This window comes from Gnatocerus cornutus, chromosome 3 (assembly GCF_029298725.1).
Source record: "Gnatocerus cornutus isolate USDA-ARS CGAHR chromosome 3, icGnaCorn1.1, whole genome shotgun sequence".
In the NCBI taxonomy this organism is placed as follows: Eukaryota; Metazoa; Arthropoda; class Insecta; order Coleoptera; family Tenebrionidae; genus Gnatocerus; species Gnatocerus cornutus.
In genome coordinates this window covers 19,125,786-19,142,804 of record NC_142235.1, presented here as the reverse complement: position 1 = coordinate 19,142,804, position 17,019 = coordinate 19,125,786, and the positions used below count along the sequence as shown (strand labels likewise).

The 17,019-nt window shown below is 35.9% G+C and overlaps 2 protein-coding genes across 2 annotated transcripts; both read left to right on the top strand.

The window, feature by feature from the left end:
- The first annotated feature begins 3,340 nt into the window (after window positions 1–3,340).
- On the top strand, window positions 3,341–8,343 carry LOC148177811 (rhomboid-related protein 2-like). The gene is made up of 4 exons (XM_088031671.1): window positions 3,341–3,971; window positions 6,960–7,474; window positions 7,523–7,736; window positions 7,992–8,343. The coding sequence occupies exons 1-4, from the start codon at window positions 3,837–3,839 to the stop codon at window positions 8,295–8,297; spliced, it is 1,170 nt and encodes a 389-aa protein (XP_087887797.1). The 5' UTR covers window positions 3,341–3,836; the 3' UTR covers window positions 8,298–8,343.
- Window positions 8,344–10,915: 2,572 nt separating this feature from the next.
- Window positions 10,916–14,779, top strand: LOC148177810 (venom serine protease-like). The gene is made up of 7 exons (XM_088032275.1): window positions 10,916–11,048; window positions 11,097–11,329; window positions 11,382–11,508; window positions 13,740–13,840; window positions 13,882–14,080; window positions 14,127–14,648; window positions 14,697–14,779. The coding sequence occupies exons 1-7, from the start codon at window positions 11,045–11,047 to the stop codon at window positions 14,717–14,719; spliced, it is 1,209 nt and encodes a 402-aa protein (XP_087888401.1). The 5' UTR covers window positions 10,916–11,044; the 3' UTR covers window positions 14,720–14,779.
- Window positions 14,780–17,019: the final 2,240 nt, after the last annotated feature.

Sequence of the window (17,019 nt, the reverse complement as noted above, 5' to 3'; positions counted from 1 at the left end):
TCAAAAGTTTGGCATAGTTTTAGTCATAAATTTTTGCAAAAATTTGCAAATTTTGACTGAAGAAAAATCAAAGAACTATTTCTTATGTAAAAATCGCAATAAAAACGAAGGCGCAAACCGCATCTCAATATCTGAAATAGTTTCCGAGAAATCGAGCACGAATTGTTTTGAACCTTTAAAAATTTGGCCCTCTGGCGACAACCCAAAATTTCAAACGGCCATAACTCGGTTATTTATCGACAAATATTAAAAAATTATCATATTTTTGAATTCAGCGTAAAATTCTGCGTAAAATGAGACCCACATTTGTTGAGTTTGCTTAATAAATAAAGCAGGTATTGGCCAAAAACTGTTTTAAAAACATCATTTTAGGGTGATTTTCAATCATTGTTTTCGAAATGAAAACGACGGTTAATAGCTTTGAATTATACATTAGTCGAAAGAGGAGCTCAAAATCTATCTAGTGGCCTAATTTGAGATCGATCGAACAAATAGTTTACAAGGTATGGCCAAAAATAAAAAAAATGAAAATTTTTTATCGTTTGAGTCGGATTTTTTTTTCGCGAAAAATCGACTATCAAATTTTGGGCTTTTGAGAACATTTTCTAACGTAAAATGAGCCGAGAAAAAGAATGGCGCAAACCGCATTTCAATATCTCAAATAGTTTCCGAGATATTTAACTTTAAAAATTACGAAAAATGAGAAAAAATGAAAATCAACTTTCCGGAACTTTGATCGGCCATACCTCAGTTATTTGTTGTCGGATCTGAATTTAAATCCCAGATTTGAAATTTGCGTAAAATTCTGCGTACACTGATGTATAATAACTTAAGTTTACTCGAAAACATAAGCGAAATGTCGATATTAGAAGTTTGGTATAGTTTTTGTCATGAATTTTCGCGAAAATTGCGTTTTTGTATGTAGGTGATGTACCTATTTGTCGAACATTTAAATAACCACGAAAACCGTTCATAAACGCAACAACACTAGGGCGAATCTCAGAGTGTTAATCACATCACTCTGACGTCACATGCTCCAACAGACGTCTCACTTTATGAACACACCCTAGCTGTCGAAGTAATTCCAATTTGTTAAACAACTAGTGAGAGGCGACGAATCGAAATTCTACTGTAACTTGGATTGACAGCTGTATGGTTGGTTGCCTGTTTCACATGTCACTTTTGTAGTTTTGTTAACAATAGCGATATAGGCAACCAATTATACACCATGTGACAACAGGCTTGATATTTTTAAAAATTCATAGCCATTAATATCAATTTGTCGAAGAATTAAGAGATTTGCGTTTATTGTTGTATTATCTAGGTCAATAGTCGGTTCTCTCTATTTTTACTGCTACAAAATACACATTTGGCAAAGGTAAATAGGTACGATAATTTTATTGTTACGTCATCGGCGTACAGTCAGCAGTAAAAAAAAATATTCATTTCAAAAATTGCGAAAAAACGATTTCAAAAAGGGTTTTTTATATTCGCCTTATTTCTGGAGATATCGAGCAAAATCGTTTTCGAACCTCCAAAATGTTGGTCCTCTGGCGACAATCCAAAGTTTCAAACGCCTCTAACTCAGTTGTTTGTTGACGTACAAAAAAAATAAAGATCTTTTTGGATTCAGCGCAAAATTCTGCGTGAAACGAGTCTATACAGGGTGTTAGGTAACGTTACGGCCATAGAAAAAGGGGTGATGGAGGCAGCCGTGAAAAGTAATGTTTCCAAGTTTTTTTCCGGTTTTCTTGAACCGTTTAAGAGGTGGAAGGCTTTGAATGTGACCAATCAGGGCACAATTTGCATAAGGTTGCAGGTTTGAATCAGAGTTACTGAAGGAAATTTTTTGTTTGACGTCAAACTGACAATTCTTATTTTTTATCAGTGGCGTACTTGTTCAAGTTCGTCCAAACGAAAATGTGTTGGGCACAATAAAGGAAACATTGTTGCAACGTTTACAATTATGTGTTCAACAAGATGGTGGCCATTTTGAACATCTAGGGTAGTGTTACTTTATTGTCTGTTTTTTGAATAAAATTGCGTTATTGTTTTTCCCTTTTATTGACGCCACTGATTTAAAACTTCAAATTTGACGGGAAAGTGACAAATTATTCGTTTGGTCCGAAAGCTACTTGGATTTCTGTAAAATTGAAAAATTATTCGCCATTCTATTGGTCAACTTTAAAGCCTTGTAGCTTTTTAACTAAAACGAAAAAAATCAAATTAATTGCGGATTCCAAGACAGTTTGCCTTCCTTAATTACCCATTAGTCTATGGCCGTAACGTTACCTAACACCCTGTATAGCTCAAATTTTCTTAACAAATAACAAAATAGTCGATTAGTTACATTTTCAGAGGGTGTTTTTAGGGTCATTTTTAATAGGCTGTTTTGGGGCGAAAATTCCGTTTAGTATTATTGAATTATATATCGATCACAAGGGGAGCTCGAGGTGTATCAACTGGTCAAATCTCAGATCGATAGGGCAAGTAGTTTACGAGGGGCGATCAAAAAATGAAAAATTGAAAATTCGATGAGTCGCAGAATTTTTCTGCCTAAAAAATTGACCATCAAATTTTTGACTTTTGAGGGCGGACTCTGAAGTAAAATGACCTGAGAAAAACGATGGTGAAAACCGTTTGTCAAAATCTTTCTTAGTTTCGGAGATATTGAGCTTTGAAAATTTTCCAACTCAAAATTCAATATTCGAAACTTTGATTGCTCATAGCTCAGTTATTTGTAGACCGATCTTAACAAATCTTACCTTTTTGGATTCTACGTGAAATTCTGCGTAAAATGAGCACACATACGTTAAGATTGCTTTATAAATAAGCGAGATAGCGACCGAGTCTGAATTAGAGACCAAAAGGCAACTAACTCTTAAATCAACAATTCAGCAAAAAAAAAGTACGAATGTTATCATCCAAGGGTTCATCGTGATTGCTAAAATTGAGTGGAGTCGTTTCAGAGGGTGTGGAATTCCTTTAATTGAGTTTATTTGCCAGATAATTCGTCGTTAAACTTCCGCGCGATAAACACATTTCCAGTCCATGATAACAACGACGAGTTTAGCCTTGTAATTTATGATTGTAGCTAATCGTACCTCTACGATTATCACTTGCTTTAATTTCCCTCCCTTCTTTTGATCCGTTCCGACTTTGATCCGTTCCGATTAAAAATTCCTTAAATTTTTGCATCCTTTCTAAAACTTCCCATTCTGCTCCTTCCAATATCATAATTCATTATACAATTATCACCGGCACGACTTTTAATTTGTTATTCAATTATGCATATTTGTAATTACAAGGTCTTTACCAACACAAGTTTTGTACGCACGTTACGTAACATGCGACGTTATAAAATAGTTGAGACAGTTAAGTTCGAATCGACACGAAACCGTGAACCAGAAATTGTACAAAAAAACTCAAGATAGTGAATTAACCGCCAACAACCTTGTCGGAATGAGTCACTCAGGAAATTCCATCTAATCGTAATCTCACGTCAAGAGAATACCGCATCAATCGCTAATCTATGGAACCCCCAATTTGATAGTCATTTAAAGCGGAATATCCGCAGATGAGCCAAAGAAATGTCAGGGACTTTGTGACCTTTACCGCTGTGTCTACCTCGTGCCAACATTTTGATAACAAAGCGCCAGTTCTTGTCTTCCCACAAACAATTATCTAAATGCTCGTTATGAGTAATGACGGTGAAGACATACATTCGTCGGTTTAAAGGGTTTGCATACATCGTTCGAATAACTAGGAGATATGGCTCCGATAAGTGATAGATAACAGTGATAAGTGAGCGCCGACCGTTATTTCGTTAGTGCAAAATGGAATCCAATCCAAAAAACAAGACGCTGAGTTTAGTGATCAATTCGAGGGATGATGAAGCCGGCGTCCCTCTGCAGCAGATACACACGCCGACGTCTCCCACGGTGACGTATTACAAAAGCATTTTTGACAGGGTAACTATTTTTAGAACGTCAAGTAGTCCAGGCAATATAAAAGTTTGAAATAATTCGCATAAGGCTGATTTTTTGTGTGGACGTTCATTTTATTGTTCTAAACAAAAAGTTAAAAGTCCCTATCTAGTATAGGTGTGCTGCTAAAAAAGTTACGCGTTGGTAAATGTCAAGATAACAAATATTTGCAAATATCTTGTCACTGGTGATTTCAATGGCAAAAATACTTAGTATGAAAATTGTACCTTATCAAATTTGCGACAAAAAAGATCTCGTCATATTTTTCCTAGGAGTTATCATTTTTGAGATATGAAAGCATTTTTCAAAAATTCAAGAATTTTGTTCTTTTGTGCACCACAGTTGAAATATAGAACTTAGTGCCTTTTTTTAGATTGAGGAAGCATTAAGTGAACTTACCCACGAAATTTTCCTGCAACTTATGAAATTAATCGTCTCTAAATTCTTTTTTATGATACTTATTATTTTCTTCAAGAACTAGTTTTTCAGAGTCCTCAAAAGAACAGGATGGATTTTGTGCACATCTTTGTTGAAATGGTACAATTACGTTATGAATCATTCGCTCATTTCTTAGAAAACCAGTTAATTTTAAGTTTTATGTTGGTTTGCCCGTTTTCGAATTTAAAATTTCTCTATTCCTTCAAAAAATTGAACATTGGGGCGAGCACAGCGAGCCAGGCATGTCAAAATTTTGAATTAGTCCCACGTCTTTGCATAAATTTTATTACAAATGCAGTTGATTTTAAGTTTTATATGTATTGGTATGCCCGTTTTCAAATGGAGATTCGTCTATTTCTTCATAAAAAATATATCTTTGGGGCGAGCGCAGCAAGCAGTCTATGTATTATTCGCACTTCTTGGCGGAAGTTTTCTTGCAAAACCAGTTGATTTTAGGTTTTATGTTGGCATTTTCGTTTTTAAAATTGAGATTTGTTTATTTCTTTATGAAATAGAAAATCAGGGCGAGCGCAGCGAGCTACGCATACCAAAATTTTGAATTAATCCCACGTCTTTGCATAAATTTTATTGCAAATACAGTTTTATATGTATTGGTATGCCCGTTTTCAAATTGAGATTCGCCTTTTTCTTCATAAAAATATATTTTGGGGCGAGCGCAGCGAGCAGTCTATGTATTATTCGCACTTCTTGGCGGAAGTTTTCTTGCAAAACCAGTTGATTTTAGGTTTTATGTTGGCATTTTCGTTTTTAAAATTGAGATTTGTTTATTTCTTTATGAAATAGAAAATCAGGGCGAGCGCAGCGAGCTACGCATACCAAAATTTTGAATTAATCCCACGTCTTTGCATAAATTTTATTGCAAATACAGTTTTATATGTATTGGTATGCCCGTTTTCAAATTGAGATTCGCCTTTTTCTTCATAAAAATATATTTTGGGGCGAGCGCAGCGAGCAGTCTATGTATTATTCGCACTTCTTGGCGGAAGTTTTCTTGCAAAACCAGTTGATTTTAAGTTTTATGTTGGCTTGCCCATTTTTGAATGTAGAACTCTTCTGTTCAATGAGCTAGTCACGTCAGAATTTTGAAAAACTCAGAATATCAGAATTAAGATCAATTAAGGTTAATTCTGATGATTTTTCGGTATAATAACAGTTATTGAGCATTTAAGTTACAAAAATATTAATATGTTCTAAAGTATTTTTGCAGTTAGGAACACAGGCAAAATGAGGTGCCCATTTTTTGTCTTAATTCTGGATTAAATAGGCTTCATAAGCTCCACAAAGCTTTAAATTTGTCATCAAAGAAATTTTTTGCTTCTTACTTTAATAAAAAATTCACCGCAAAAAAAAATAATGGTTTAATATCTTGTTCACACTGTTTTTATGTCACTTTTTAACTAGAACGGTTGTTACAACTGGGATATACAAGTAAACACTCACTACTCTGTCCTACGCGAGTAATATGCGATTTGCTACAGTTTTAATCATTTGCTGCTCGCAAAATCAATTAAAATCTTCAAAATTTACTTATCGACGTAAAACACACAAAAGCAAACTTTAGAAGCTCAGAATGTACATTTTAGTGTACCTAGCATCAGAATTTATACAGGGTGTTATGGAAATGACTACACAAAATTAAACTGGTAAGAGAACTCACCATTTGCAACAACTTTTCTTAATATAAATATTTTTTTTGAAATCGCATGTTTTTAAACTAATTTTTTCTCCCTATATTTTGACGAGTCGCCCACCTACCATTGACTTGCTATAAAATTAAAGAACAAAAAAGCATAAAAAAACTCTGCGTTATCAGTCCGCTTGTAAAACACTTGACCACTCTAAACTAATTTGCGGTGGTATTTAGAACTATTAAGTTTAACATAAAGTAAAACATTTTAGGAATTCACAAAAATTTTATTCAAAAAAATCATAACAAGTTATGAAATAAAATACACAAAATTTAACCGGTTTTAACGCATCAAGATCTACAACTTTTTTCCGAAAAGCATTTTTATTTTCGCCTTTTTCCGCCCTTAATTTGGCCAACCTCAACAAATTCACTTTCATTTCCTCAACGAGGAGGTTTTTTGACTTAAACCTTATTACAAATTTTTGTCATAAAAACAACTGATCAGCTGTAATTTAATTAAAAATGCTCAGTAGTCCTGACAAATTAGACATAAAATCGCAACAAGCTGAATATTGGTACAATTGTTCAAAATACAATTATAAACAAACCCTGAAAGTTCCCCATCATTCCCGTGTATGGAATTTTTTTTATTTAAGGTCAAAGGTCCACAAAATGAGTTTTTCGCGATTTTCAGCAAAACGGTAAGTTTTATCATAAAAATACTTCAAACTAAAATTGTAGATCATAAAATTATCTATAAAAAATATATTAACACTTTTTTTCCTACAATAAAACAATAAAATGAAGGTCCACACAAAAAAATCGGCGAATTATTCCGAGGTTCATGTTTATTTTGCCTGGCCTAAACTTCTTTCGCATTGCAGGCGGACCGAGACGGCGATGGCTACATCACCTTCACCGAACTCAAAGAAATGATCAAAGACAACCACCTAACGGAAGAGGCCGTGTCCGAAGGCCTCGTCCGAAGAATCCACAGGATCGCCGATACTGACCACGACGACCGCCTCAATTTCAACGAATTCGTAAACATGATCAACAATCCCAAATTCAAGTCGATTTTCGGCCAATACGTCACCAAATACGTAAATTTCGTCGTCCCCAGAAAAAAGCGGGTATTAGGTCAAGACTTCACTGATGATCTGGGGTCTGCCGGAACGGAAGAAGATGCATTTTACGAAGACGAATACTCCTGCTGGCCCCCGAAACTCGGCATGATCCTCATCTCCATCGTCGAGCTAATCTTCTTCTTCATTGACGAGTTCAACGAAAAAAACTCGACGAATTTTGCCACGGGGCCCATGGCGCAAACGCTCATTTATGACCCCACGAAGAGATACGAGTTTTGGAGGTTTCTGACGTACATGTTTGTTCACATCGGGTAAACAACCCCCCAATTCCAATTTCAGTTCTTATCAATTTATTGCAGACATTTACACCTGACGGTCAATCTGATTGTACAAATTTTCATTGGGATTCCGCTGGAAATGGTCCATGGGTGGTGGCGCGTCCTCCTCATCTACTTCGCCGGCGTGGTCGCGGGGTCTTTGAGCACCTCCATCACCGACCCCACCTCCAAGTTAGCGGGGGCCAGTGGCGGCGTCTACTCTCTCATCACTGCTCACATTGCCACCATAATTCTTGTAGGGTTGTTGGGGATCTACAGCGTGTTTCAAAATGATTTTTGTTTAGTTACTTTTGTGCCGCTCGCATTGTACTGTGTCACTAGTGTCACTTTTCAAACGTCAAAATCGACAAATTCGACAGAGATTTGAGGCTAAGTATCCAAAGTTCGAATCATCATCTTCGAAAAGCGGCACTTTTTTAATCCTACCACTAGTCTAGACTAAAATCTTTTTGAAACACGCTTTACATTCTCCACTAATTTCGTTTTTTAGAACTGGGGCCAGATGAGTTTTCCAGGGGTACAACTGTTAATTTTTCTTCTCATTACGGGCATTGATGTTGGTACTTCTATTTACAACAGATATTGGGTTCATACTGAAGACCACATTGGTTACGTCGCACATTTTGCCGGAGCCATCGCAGGGCTGTTAGTTGGGATTTTTGTGTTGAGGAACTTGTCGCTTTCGAAGAAGGAAAGAGTCTTGTGGTGGATCGCTTTAGCGGTTTATGTGGTGCTGATGTTGGTGGGAATTTGTTGGAATGCTTTTTATAGTGATTATTTCCCCAAACAGGTGTGAATAAGTTTTGTATTTATTAATTTTATAAATAAATGGATGAAAACTACAGTTACGATTGTTATTTCAACTTGTTTGTTACTGATATCTTGAAAATTCTTCTAGATGTTTTAAGTTAGAGTATTTTTGCGATATTTTTCTGATTTTCTTCCAAAAGTGCTAGATTTTGGGAATTTGTATTATTATCCTGGCGCCTCCACCATTTTTTCGCGAATTTTATATTGTATAAATCGTCGACCGTCGAATTTTCGATTTTTGTGGGCGGTTTCTGAAGTAAAATGAGCTGAGAAAAACGATGGTAAAAACCATTTCTCAAAATCTTTCGTTGTTTCGGAGATATTCGGTTTTGAAAATTTTCCAACTCAAAATTCAATATTCGAAACTTTGATTGCTCCTAGCTCAGTTATTTGTAGACCGACCTTAACGAATCTTACCTTTTTGAATTCTACATGAAATTCTGCGTAAAATGAGCACAAATAGGTTAAGATTGCTTTATAAATAAGCGAGATAGCGACCGAGTCTGAATTAGAGACTGAAAGGCTGCTAACTTCTGCATTGAAAAAATGAAAATTTCTAAAGTAAAAAAGTGCGAGAAAAACGATTCCGAAAAGGGTTGTTTGATATTTGCCATACTTCCGGAGATATCGAGCAAAATCGTTTTCAAACCTCTAAAATTTTGGCCTTGTGGCAACAAACCAAAATTTCAAACGCCTCTAACTTAGTTATTTGTTGACGTACGAGAAAAATAAGGATATTTTTGGATTCAGCGCGAAATTCTGCGTCAAAATGAGCTATATAGCTTAAATTCCCTTAACAAATAACAAAATAATCGACCGAATTACATTTTCAGAGGGTGTTGTTAGGGTCATTTTTAATAGGCTGTTTCGGGCCGAAAACTCCGTTTAGAATTATTAAATTATATATCGATCAAAAGAGGAGCTCGAGGTTTATTAACAGGCCCAATCTCAGATCGATAGGGCAAGTAGTTTACGAGGGGCGATCAAAAAAAGAAAAATTGAAAATTTTTCATCGATTGAGTCGCAAAATTTTTTTGCCCAAAAAATCGATCATCGAATTTTCGACTTTTGAGGGCTGATTCTAAAGTAAAATGAGCCGAGAAAAACGATGGTAAAAACCGTTTCTCAAAATTTTTCGTAATTTCGAAGATATTTGGTTTTGAAAATTTTCCAACTCAAAATTCAATATCCAAAATTTTAATCGCTCAGTTATTTGTAGATCGATTTTAACGAGTCTTATCTTTTTGAATTCTACATGAAATTCTGCGTAAAATGAGTACCAATACGTTAAGATTACTTTATAAGTAAGTGAGATATCGTCCGAATCTGAATTAGAGACTGAAAGGCAGCTAACTTCTACATTGAAAAAACGAAAATTTTGAATTGAAACTATCTAAAATCGATTTCTAAAGTAAAAAATTGCGAGAAAAACGATTCCGAAAAGGATTTTTTTATTTTCGCCTTAATTCCGGAGATATCGAGAAAAATAGTTTTTGAACCTCCAAAATTTTGGTCCTCTGGCGACAAACCAAAATTTCAAACGCCTCTAACTCTGGTATTTGTTGACGTACGAGACAAATGAGGATATTTTTGGATTCAACGCGACATTCTGCGTAAAATGCGCCCATATAGCTCAACAAATAACCGAGATGTCGACCGAATTACATTTTTAGAGGGTGATTTTAGGGTCAATTTCAAGACGCTGTTTTGGGGCAAAAACTGCGTTTGGTATTATTAAATCGATCGAAAGAGGAGCTCGAGGTCTATCAACTGGCCAAATCTCAGATCGATAGGGCAAATAGTTTACGAGGGGCGATCAAAAAACGAAAAATTGAAAATTTTCCATCGATTGAGTCGCAAAAATTTTTTGCCAAAAAAATCGATCATCGAATTTTCGACTTTTAACGACGGATTCTAAAGTTGAATGACCCGAGAAAAAGGATGGTGAAAACCGTTTCTCAAAATCTTTCGTAGTTTCGAAGATATTTGGTTTTGAAAATTTTCCAACTCAAAATTCAATATCCAAAACTTTAATCGCTTATAGCTCAGTTATTTGTAGACCGATCTTAACGAGTCTTACCTTTTTGGATTCTACGTGATATTCTGCGTAAAATGAGCAAAAATACGTTAATATTGCTCCATGATTAAGCGAGATAGCGACCAAGTCTAAATTAGAGACTGAAAGGCAGCTATATAACTTCTACATTAAAAAAATGAAAATTTCGAATTCTAACTATATAAGACCAAAAAGAGCAAGAAAAACGATTACAAAAATAATTGAAACGAATTTATTTACAATATTTGACAATGAAAAGCGATCGGTTTTCTTTATCATTACGAACGCCGTCCATAACAAACCACTTTATGGGCGCTAAACGATATTGTAAAATAGATTATACGATCAGACATAAAATGCATTATGCAGTTTGTTATTACATAAAAACACTTATGAAGGCAGCGATATGAAAAAATGCCGCCAATGCGATAAACAATGGGCGTTCGAAAATATTTCAAAAAGTTACTTATTATGTTATCGTGCACCTAAATGGAAAAAAACTTACTTAATGCTAACCTAAACAATGATAACATTTTTAACAATTTCTCAAAACCGTAAGTAGTATTTACCTACTACAAGTCCAACTTAGCATTTGACGCAGGATCAAAATGATTTATTACCGCCTTAAATTTTAGTCGACACACATTCAAACTTGTAAACAGACCACAGTAGTTCAGATGTGTAAGTAATTTTTTTCGTTGCTTTCCTCTTCAAAATTAACGATTTTAGATCGAATTTTCTTAACTTCAACCCTTCTGACTTTAATTTTCTCCGAGAGTTTGTCGGCGCCCTTAGACCCGCAATGTGATTTGTACCAAGAAGTTGAATTGGGGCAGGAATATTTCATCTTCAATCAGGAATATCCTCGCAATTACTCCTCGTCTCGCGCTTGCAGATGGATTGGTCAAAGCCCTTTAGGAACTGTCTTAGTTTTGACTTGCAATGATTTTACTCTTCCTTATGTAAGAATTGGGGGTAAAATGGTTGATAAATCGGTGATACTGACAGTTTTAGACGCGGAATTGCAACGGAGACACTCTAGCGTTTTCTCCTGCTGGTGACGATAATTTGAACAACGCGGAGAGATATTGTGGCAAAACGGCTTTTTCGGCAGTGACGTACGCAAACCGAATCGCAATTGGTAACTAAACATGAAATGTATATTTATTTTATTTTACATAACAAGTGCGGAAAGTGACCAATTTCGCACGAGTGTGAATGTAGATGCACGAGGCGCCAGCCGAGTGCACATATTACACGAGTGCAAGTAAGACATATTCCGACAAGTTATGGACACTATTTTTCCTACGACCTCCCATCATCACGAAGAAACCAGTCTTGACAATAGTTCATTTATTATCTATTCTAATTGTCATTTTTCTACGACCTCATAAAAGTGACGTATTTTACATAGTTAAATGGTTGATGTACATCCATTTACGAAAGTAAAAGACACTAGTGTGATATGAATATATTCGCCCAGACCTGTCAAAACTGATTTGTCAAAAACGATCTAACAATTTATTTTTATCATTGTACATATTGTTTTACAGGGAATTGTCTAGATGTTTGAGATAAAAATTTAAGAGTTACATTTGTTATTTAAAATAACTGTCAATTTTGACAGGTCTGTGCGGATATATTTGTATCACACTAGTGACTTTTACTTTCGAAAATGAATGTACAAAAACAAAAACTTTTGGAGTCATTTACCGTTTCACATGGGGTCGCAGGAAATTATCTATTTTTGCTTCATGAATTGTAAATGTCAAATTAACATTCAAGCATTATATTTACAAGCGCTCTGGCGGCCATTTACACACGGCGGGCGGTAAAATTTGCCCAAATCGTCTGCTCTTCAGATGGGTTTATAAGTTAAAATCACTTTACCATAATGAAGATTGATCACTAAAGTGGTATTTACCTAAATTATTATCTCAATTAAAACAATATTTCTATTTTTAAAGTCATATTAAAACATTTTTATACAGCGCCATCTTGTGCACTTTTTGTGCACCAACTACAGAATTGACAGAATTGACAGATGACGAAATTTATAAATGTCAGATGTGACAGTTCTCATGAATTTTGAAAAACCTAATTATTTCAATTAAAAGTGTCTCTGCCAAAAAGTTTAATACAACTCTTGTGCGTTAACCATTTTACAACGCTCAATCACTAAACTGATTTTGCACTGTAAAATGTAAGTCACCACACGCGACTGCAAATAACTATTACATAACAAGTGCGGAAAGAGACCAATTTCGCACGAGTGTGAATGTAGATGCACGAGGCGCTAGCCGAATATATTCATATCACACTAGTGACTTTTAGTTTCGTAAATGGATGTACGAAAACATCAACTATCCAACTATGTGAAATACGTCAATTTTATATGAGGTCGTAAAAAATGACTTAAATTAGATAAGAAATGAACTATTGTCGAGACTTACGGTTTTTTCCTGATGGTGGAAGGTCGTAGGAAAAATAATGTACAAAACTCGTCGGAAAGAGTCTTTCTTGCACTCGTATAAAATCTGCACTCGTGTAAAATTCACACTCGTGCGAAATTGGTCACTTTCCGCACTTGTTATGTAAATGTCTATTATTTTTATCTATACCAGAGCTCATTACTATCGGCCCACTCATTAAAAAGTTAAGTTGGCAGCAGCCCCTAGTGATTTTTATTCGTAGCAGTTGACAGCAAATGCGTTTGACCTTGACGCAACTGTGGCATGCGTAGGAGCTAATCGTCTTACCCAAGGTTGCCAAAACTTACCTATTAAATCTCTATTGAAACATTTCTTTTGCAGAACATTTTTAATTAATTCTTGATTAATACACTCAACTTTGACAAAGTGTTAACCTCAAAAATCGTCACCTATAATTTTCCCCTAATTTTCACCCTAAAGAATTGAAACCCTGATTTACACCCAAGAATTTTCGAAAATTTGGACTTTATACCAGAGCTCATTACTATCGGTCCACTCATTAAAAAGTTAAGTTGGCAGCAGCCCCTAGCGATTTTTATTAATAGTAGGTGGCATCAATAGCGTTTGACCTTGATCTAACTGTGGCATGCGCAGAAGCTAATTGTCTTGCGCAAAATTGCCAAAACTTGTTAAATCTTTCTTGAAATCTTTTTTTGCAGCAAATTTTTAATAAAATATTGATTATTACACTCAACTTTGACAACTTGTTAACCTCAAAAATCGCTACATTCAATTTTCCCCTAATTTTCTCCCTAAAGAATTGAAAGCCTGATTTACACCTAAGAATTCTCGAAAATTTACACAGGAGAGTGGACTGATAGCAGTGAGCCGCACTTTATATTTATTTTTTTTATTTTGCAATGTCTTATCATCCTCGCAGGACTTTTGCCGGCTGATAACAGCGTCGGCGGCTCCTTCGTCTGCTCCTTGGCCGCCATGCGAGTGGGCCCCCAAAACTGCAACTGTGGCTACAGACGCGAAGTATTCCCAACTCAGAACTCGACTTCTTAACCTTTTAAAAGATGAGAATTGTAGGGGGGCAAGAAACCGGAGACCACGAGTTCCCTTTCATGGCTGGACTAATCGACGTTTCCAAAGAGGAGGTCTTCTGCGGCGCCAGCGTCATCGCCAAAAGACATGCAATTACCGCCGCGCATTGTCTTCACGAGCAGACAGCGGGCAATCTTCAGCTGTTGGTGGGGGCGCACGACCTCAACGATCGTGAGTTTTAGGTGGTTTCGCCACTTTTTTATTGATTTTTTAACAGCCAGCGCCCCCAGTAATAGTCTTGCGGTTGTTCATAACATCGCCTCGTTTACTCGGCACCCCTCGTACGTCGGGGCCCCCAACCACCACAACGACATTGGAGTGCTGAGGACCCAGACTGAGATTATTTTTAACGTGGCGGTGGCTCCAGTTTGTCTCCCCTTTATCTACAGGGAGTACAATTTTGAGGGCGAAACTGTCACTGCGCTTGGGTGGGGGTTTACGGATTTAGCTGGAGATAAGGCGAGCACTTTGCAGAAGGTCAATTTAGGGGTGGTTTCTAACAGGCAGTGCGACGCAGAACTAGCTGAGGATATTAAGGCAACGCAATTATGCACCTATGCGAATGGTAAAGACGCCTGTATTAGTGACTCAGGGGGGCCTTTGAGTTGGCAGGATGGATACAGTGGGAAGTTGGAGTTGACGGGGATTATTTCGTTTGGTTTAGGGTGTGCTACCACTAAGCCGGGGGTTAACACGAGAGTTACGGCGTTTTTGGCGTGGATTGCGTCGGTTACGAGCGGTAAGAATAAAAAAATGAGGAAATTTTGTAATTTCTATTAATTTTTAGACGCCGAATTCTGCATTAAGTAGAAATAGAAGACGTGTTAAATATAATGTACTTCAGGGAAGAAATAAACAATAATATGAAAATGTCGAATTATTTATTTATGTATATCAAGTTGGCTGGCACCTGCGACGTTTGTCGTAACTTGATGTCAAAACGTCAAATTGTTGACGAATGTTCGAAAATTGTCGATATAAGACATACGTCCACGTACATAGTCTATTTTTTCTACAGAAAATTTTTGTTGGCGCCAAATTTAAAATGCGCCTCAGTGATTAGCTATATTGAATAAATGAAAAATTCGAATTCCAACTATCTAAGTATGATTTATAAGCTGAAAAATCGCGAGAAAAACGATTTCGAAAAGAGTTTTTTTATATTCGCTTTAATTTCGAAGATATCAAGAAAATTAGTTTTTGAACCTTCAAAATTTTGGTCCTCTGGCGACAACCCGAAAATTCAAACGTCTCTAACTTAGTTATTTGTTGAAGTACAAAGAAAATAAAGATATTTTTGGATTCAGCGCAAAATTCTGCGTAAATGAGCTCATATAGCTTACATTTCCTTAAGAAATAACCAAGATATCGACCGAATTACATTTTCAGATGGTCATTTTCAAGAGGCTGTTTTGAGGCGAAAACTGCAATTAACATTATTGAATTATATATCGATTGAAAGAGGATCTAGAGATCTACCAACTGGCCAAATCTCAGATTGATCGGCTAAGTAGTTTACGAGGGACGATCAAAAAACGAAAAATTGAAAATTTTCCATCGATTGAGTCGCAAAATTTTTTTGCCCAAAAAATCGACCATCAAATTTTCGACTTTTGAGGGCGGCTTCTAACGTAAAATAATCCGAGAAAAACGATGGTAAAAACCGTTTGTCAAAAACTTTCGTAGTTTCGGAGATATTGAGCTTTAAAATTTTTCCAACTCAAAATTCAATATCCGAAAGTTTGATGGTCCATAACTCAGTTATTTGTGGACCGATTTTAACTAGTCTTACCTTTTTAGATTCTACGTGAAATTCTGCGTAAAATGAGCACCAATACTTTGATATTGCTTCATAGATAAGCGAGATAGCGACCGAGTCTGAATTAGAGACTAAAAGGCAGCTAACTTCTGCATTGAAAAAATAAAAATTTTGAAATCGAACTATGTAAGATCTATTTCTAAGGTAAAAAAGTGCGAAAAAAACGATTCCGAAAAAGGTTGTTTGATATTTCTCTTGATTCCAGAGATATCGAGCAAAATCGTTTTCGAACCTCCAAAATTTTGGCCCTCTGGCGACAACCGAAAATTTCAAACGCCTCTAACTCAGTTATTTGTTGACGTATGAGTAAAATAAGGATATTTTTGGATTCAGCGCAAAATTCTGCGTTAAATGAGCCCAAATAGCTCAAACTACTTTAACAAATAAACGAGATATCGAACGAATTACATTTTCAGAGGGTGATTTTAGGGTCATTTTTAAGACGTTGTTTCTGGGCGAAAACTGCGATAAATATTATTGAATTATATGTCGATCGAAAGAGGAGCTCGAGATCTATCAACTGGCTAAATCTCAGATCGATCGAGCAAGTAGTTTACGACGGAAGATCGAAAAATAAAAAATTGAAAATTGATTGAGTCGCGAATTTTTTTTGCCCAAAAAATCGACCATTGAATTTTCGACTTTGAAGGGCGGTTTCTAAAGTAAAATGATCCAAAAAAAACGATGGCAAAAACCGTTGGTCAAAAACTTTTGTAGTTTCGGAGATATTGAACATTGAAAATTTTCCAACTTAAAATTCAATACTCAAAACTTTGATCGCTCATAACTCTGTTATTTGTGGACCGATCTTAACCAGTCTTACCTTTTTGGATTATACGTGAAATTCTGCGTAAAATGAGCACAAATATGTAAAGATTGCTTTATAAATAAGCGAGATAGCGACCGAGTCTGAATTAGAGACTGAAAGGCAGCTAACTTCTACATTGAAAAAATGAAAATTTCGAAATCCAACTATCTAAGATTGATTTCTAAGCTAAAAAATTGCGAGAAAAACGATTCCAAAAAGGGTTGTTTGATATTTGCCATAATTCCGGAGATATCGAGCAAAATCGTTTTCGAACCTCCAAAATTTTGCCCTCTGGCGACAACCCAAAATTTCAAACGCCTCTAACTCAGTTATTTGTTGACGTATGAGTAAAGTAAAGATATTTTTGGATTCAACGCAAAATTCTGCGTTAAATGAGCATAAATAGCTCAAACTTCTTTAACAAATAAACGAGATATGGACCGAATTACATTTTCAGAGGATGATTTTAGGGTCATTTTCAAG

Excerpts from the sequence above, each read along its gene's own strand:
- LOC148177810 (XM_088032275.1), top strand. Across the intron at positions 14,081-14,126 it reads GGCGCACGACCTCAACGATC|CCAGCGCCCCCAGTAATAGT; the intron begins GTGAGTTTTAGG and ends ATTTTTTAACAG. Across the intron at positions 14,649-14,696 it reads GATTGCGTCGGTTACGAGCG|ACGCCGAATTCTGCATTAAG; the intron begins GTAAGAATAAAA and ends ATTAATTTTTAG.
- LOC148177811 (XM_088031671.1), top strand. The coding sequence starts at position 3,837 with ATGGAATCCAATCCAAAAAACAAGACGCTGAGTTTAGTGATCAATTCG. Across the intron at positions 3,972-6,959 it reads ACAAAAGCATTTTTGACAGG|GCGGACCGAGACGGCGATGG; the intron begins GTAACTATTTTT and ends TTCGCATTGCAG. Across the intron at positions 7,737-7,991 it reads ACATTGCCACCATAATTCTT|AACTGGGGCCAGATGAGTTT; the intron begins GTAGGGTTGTTG and ends TTCGTTTTTTAG.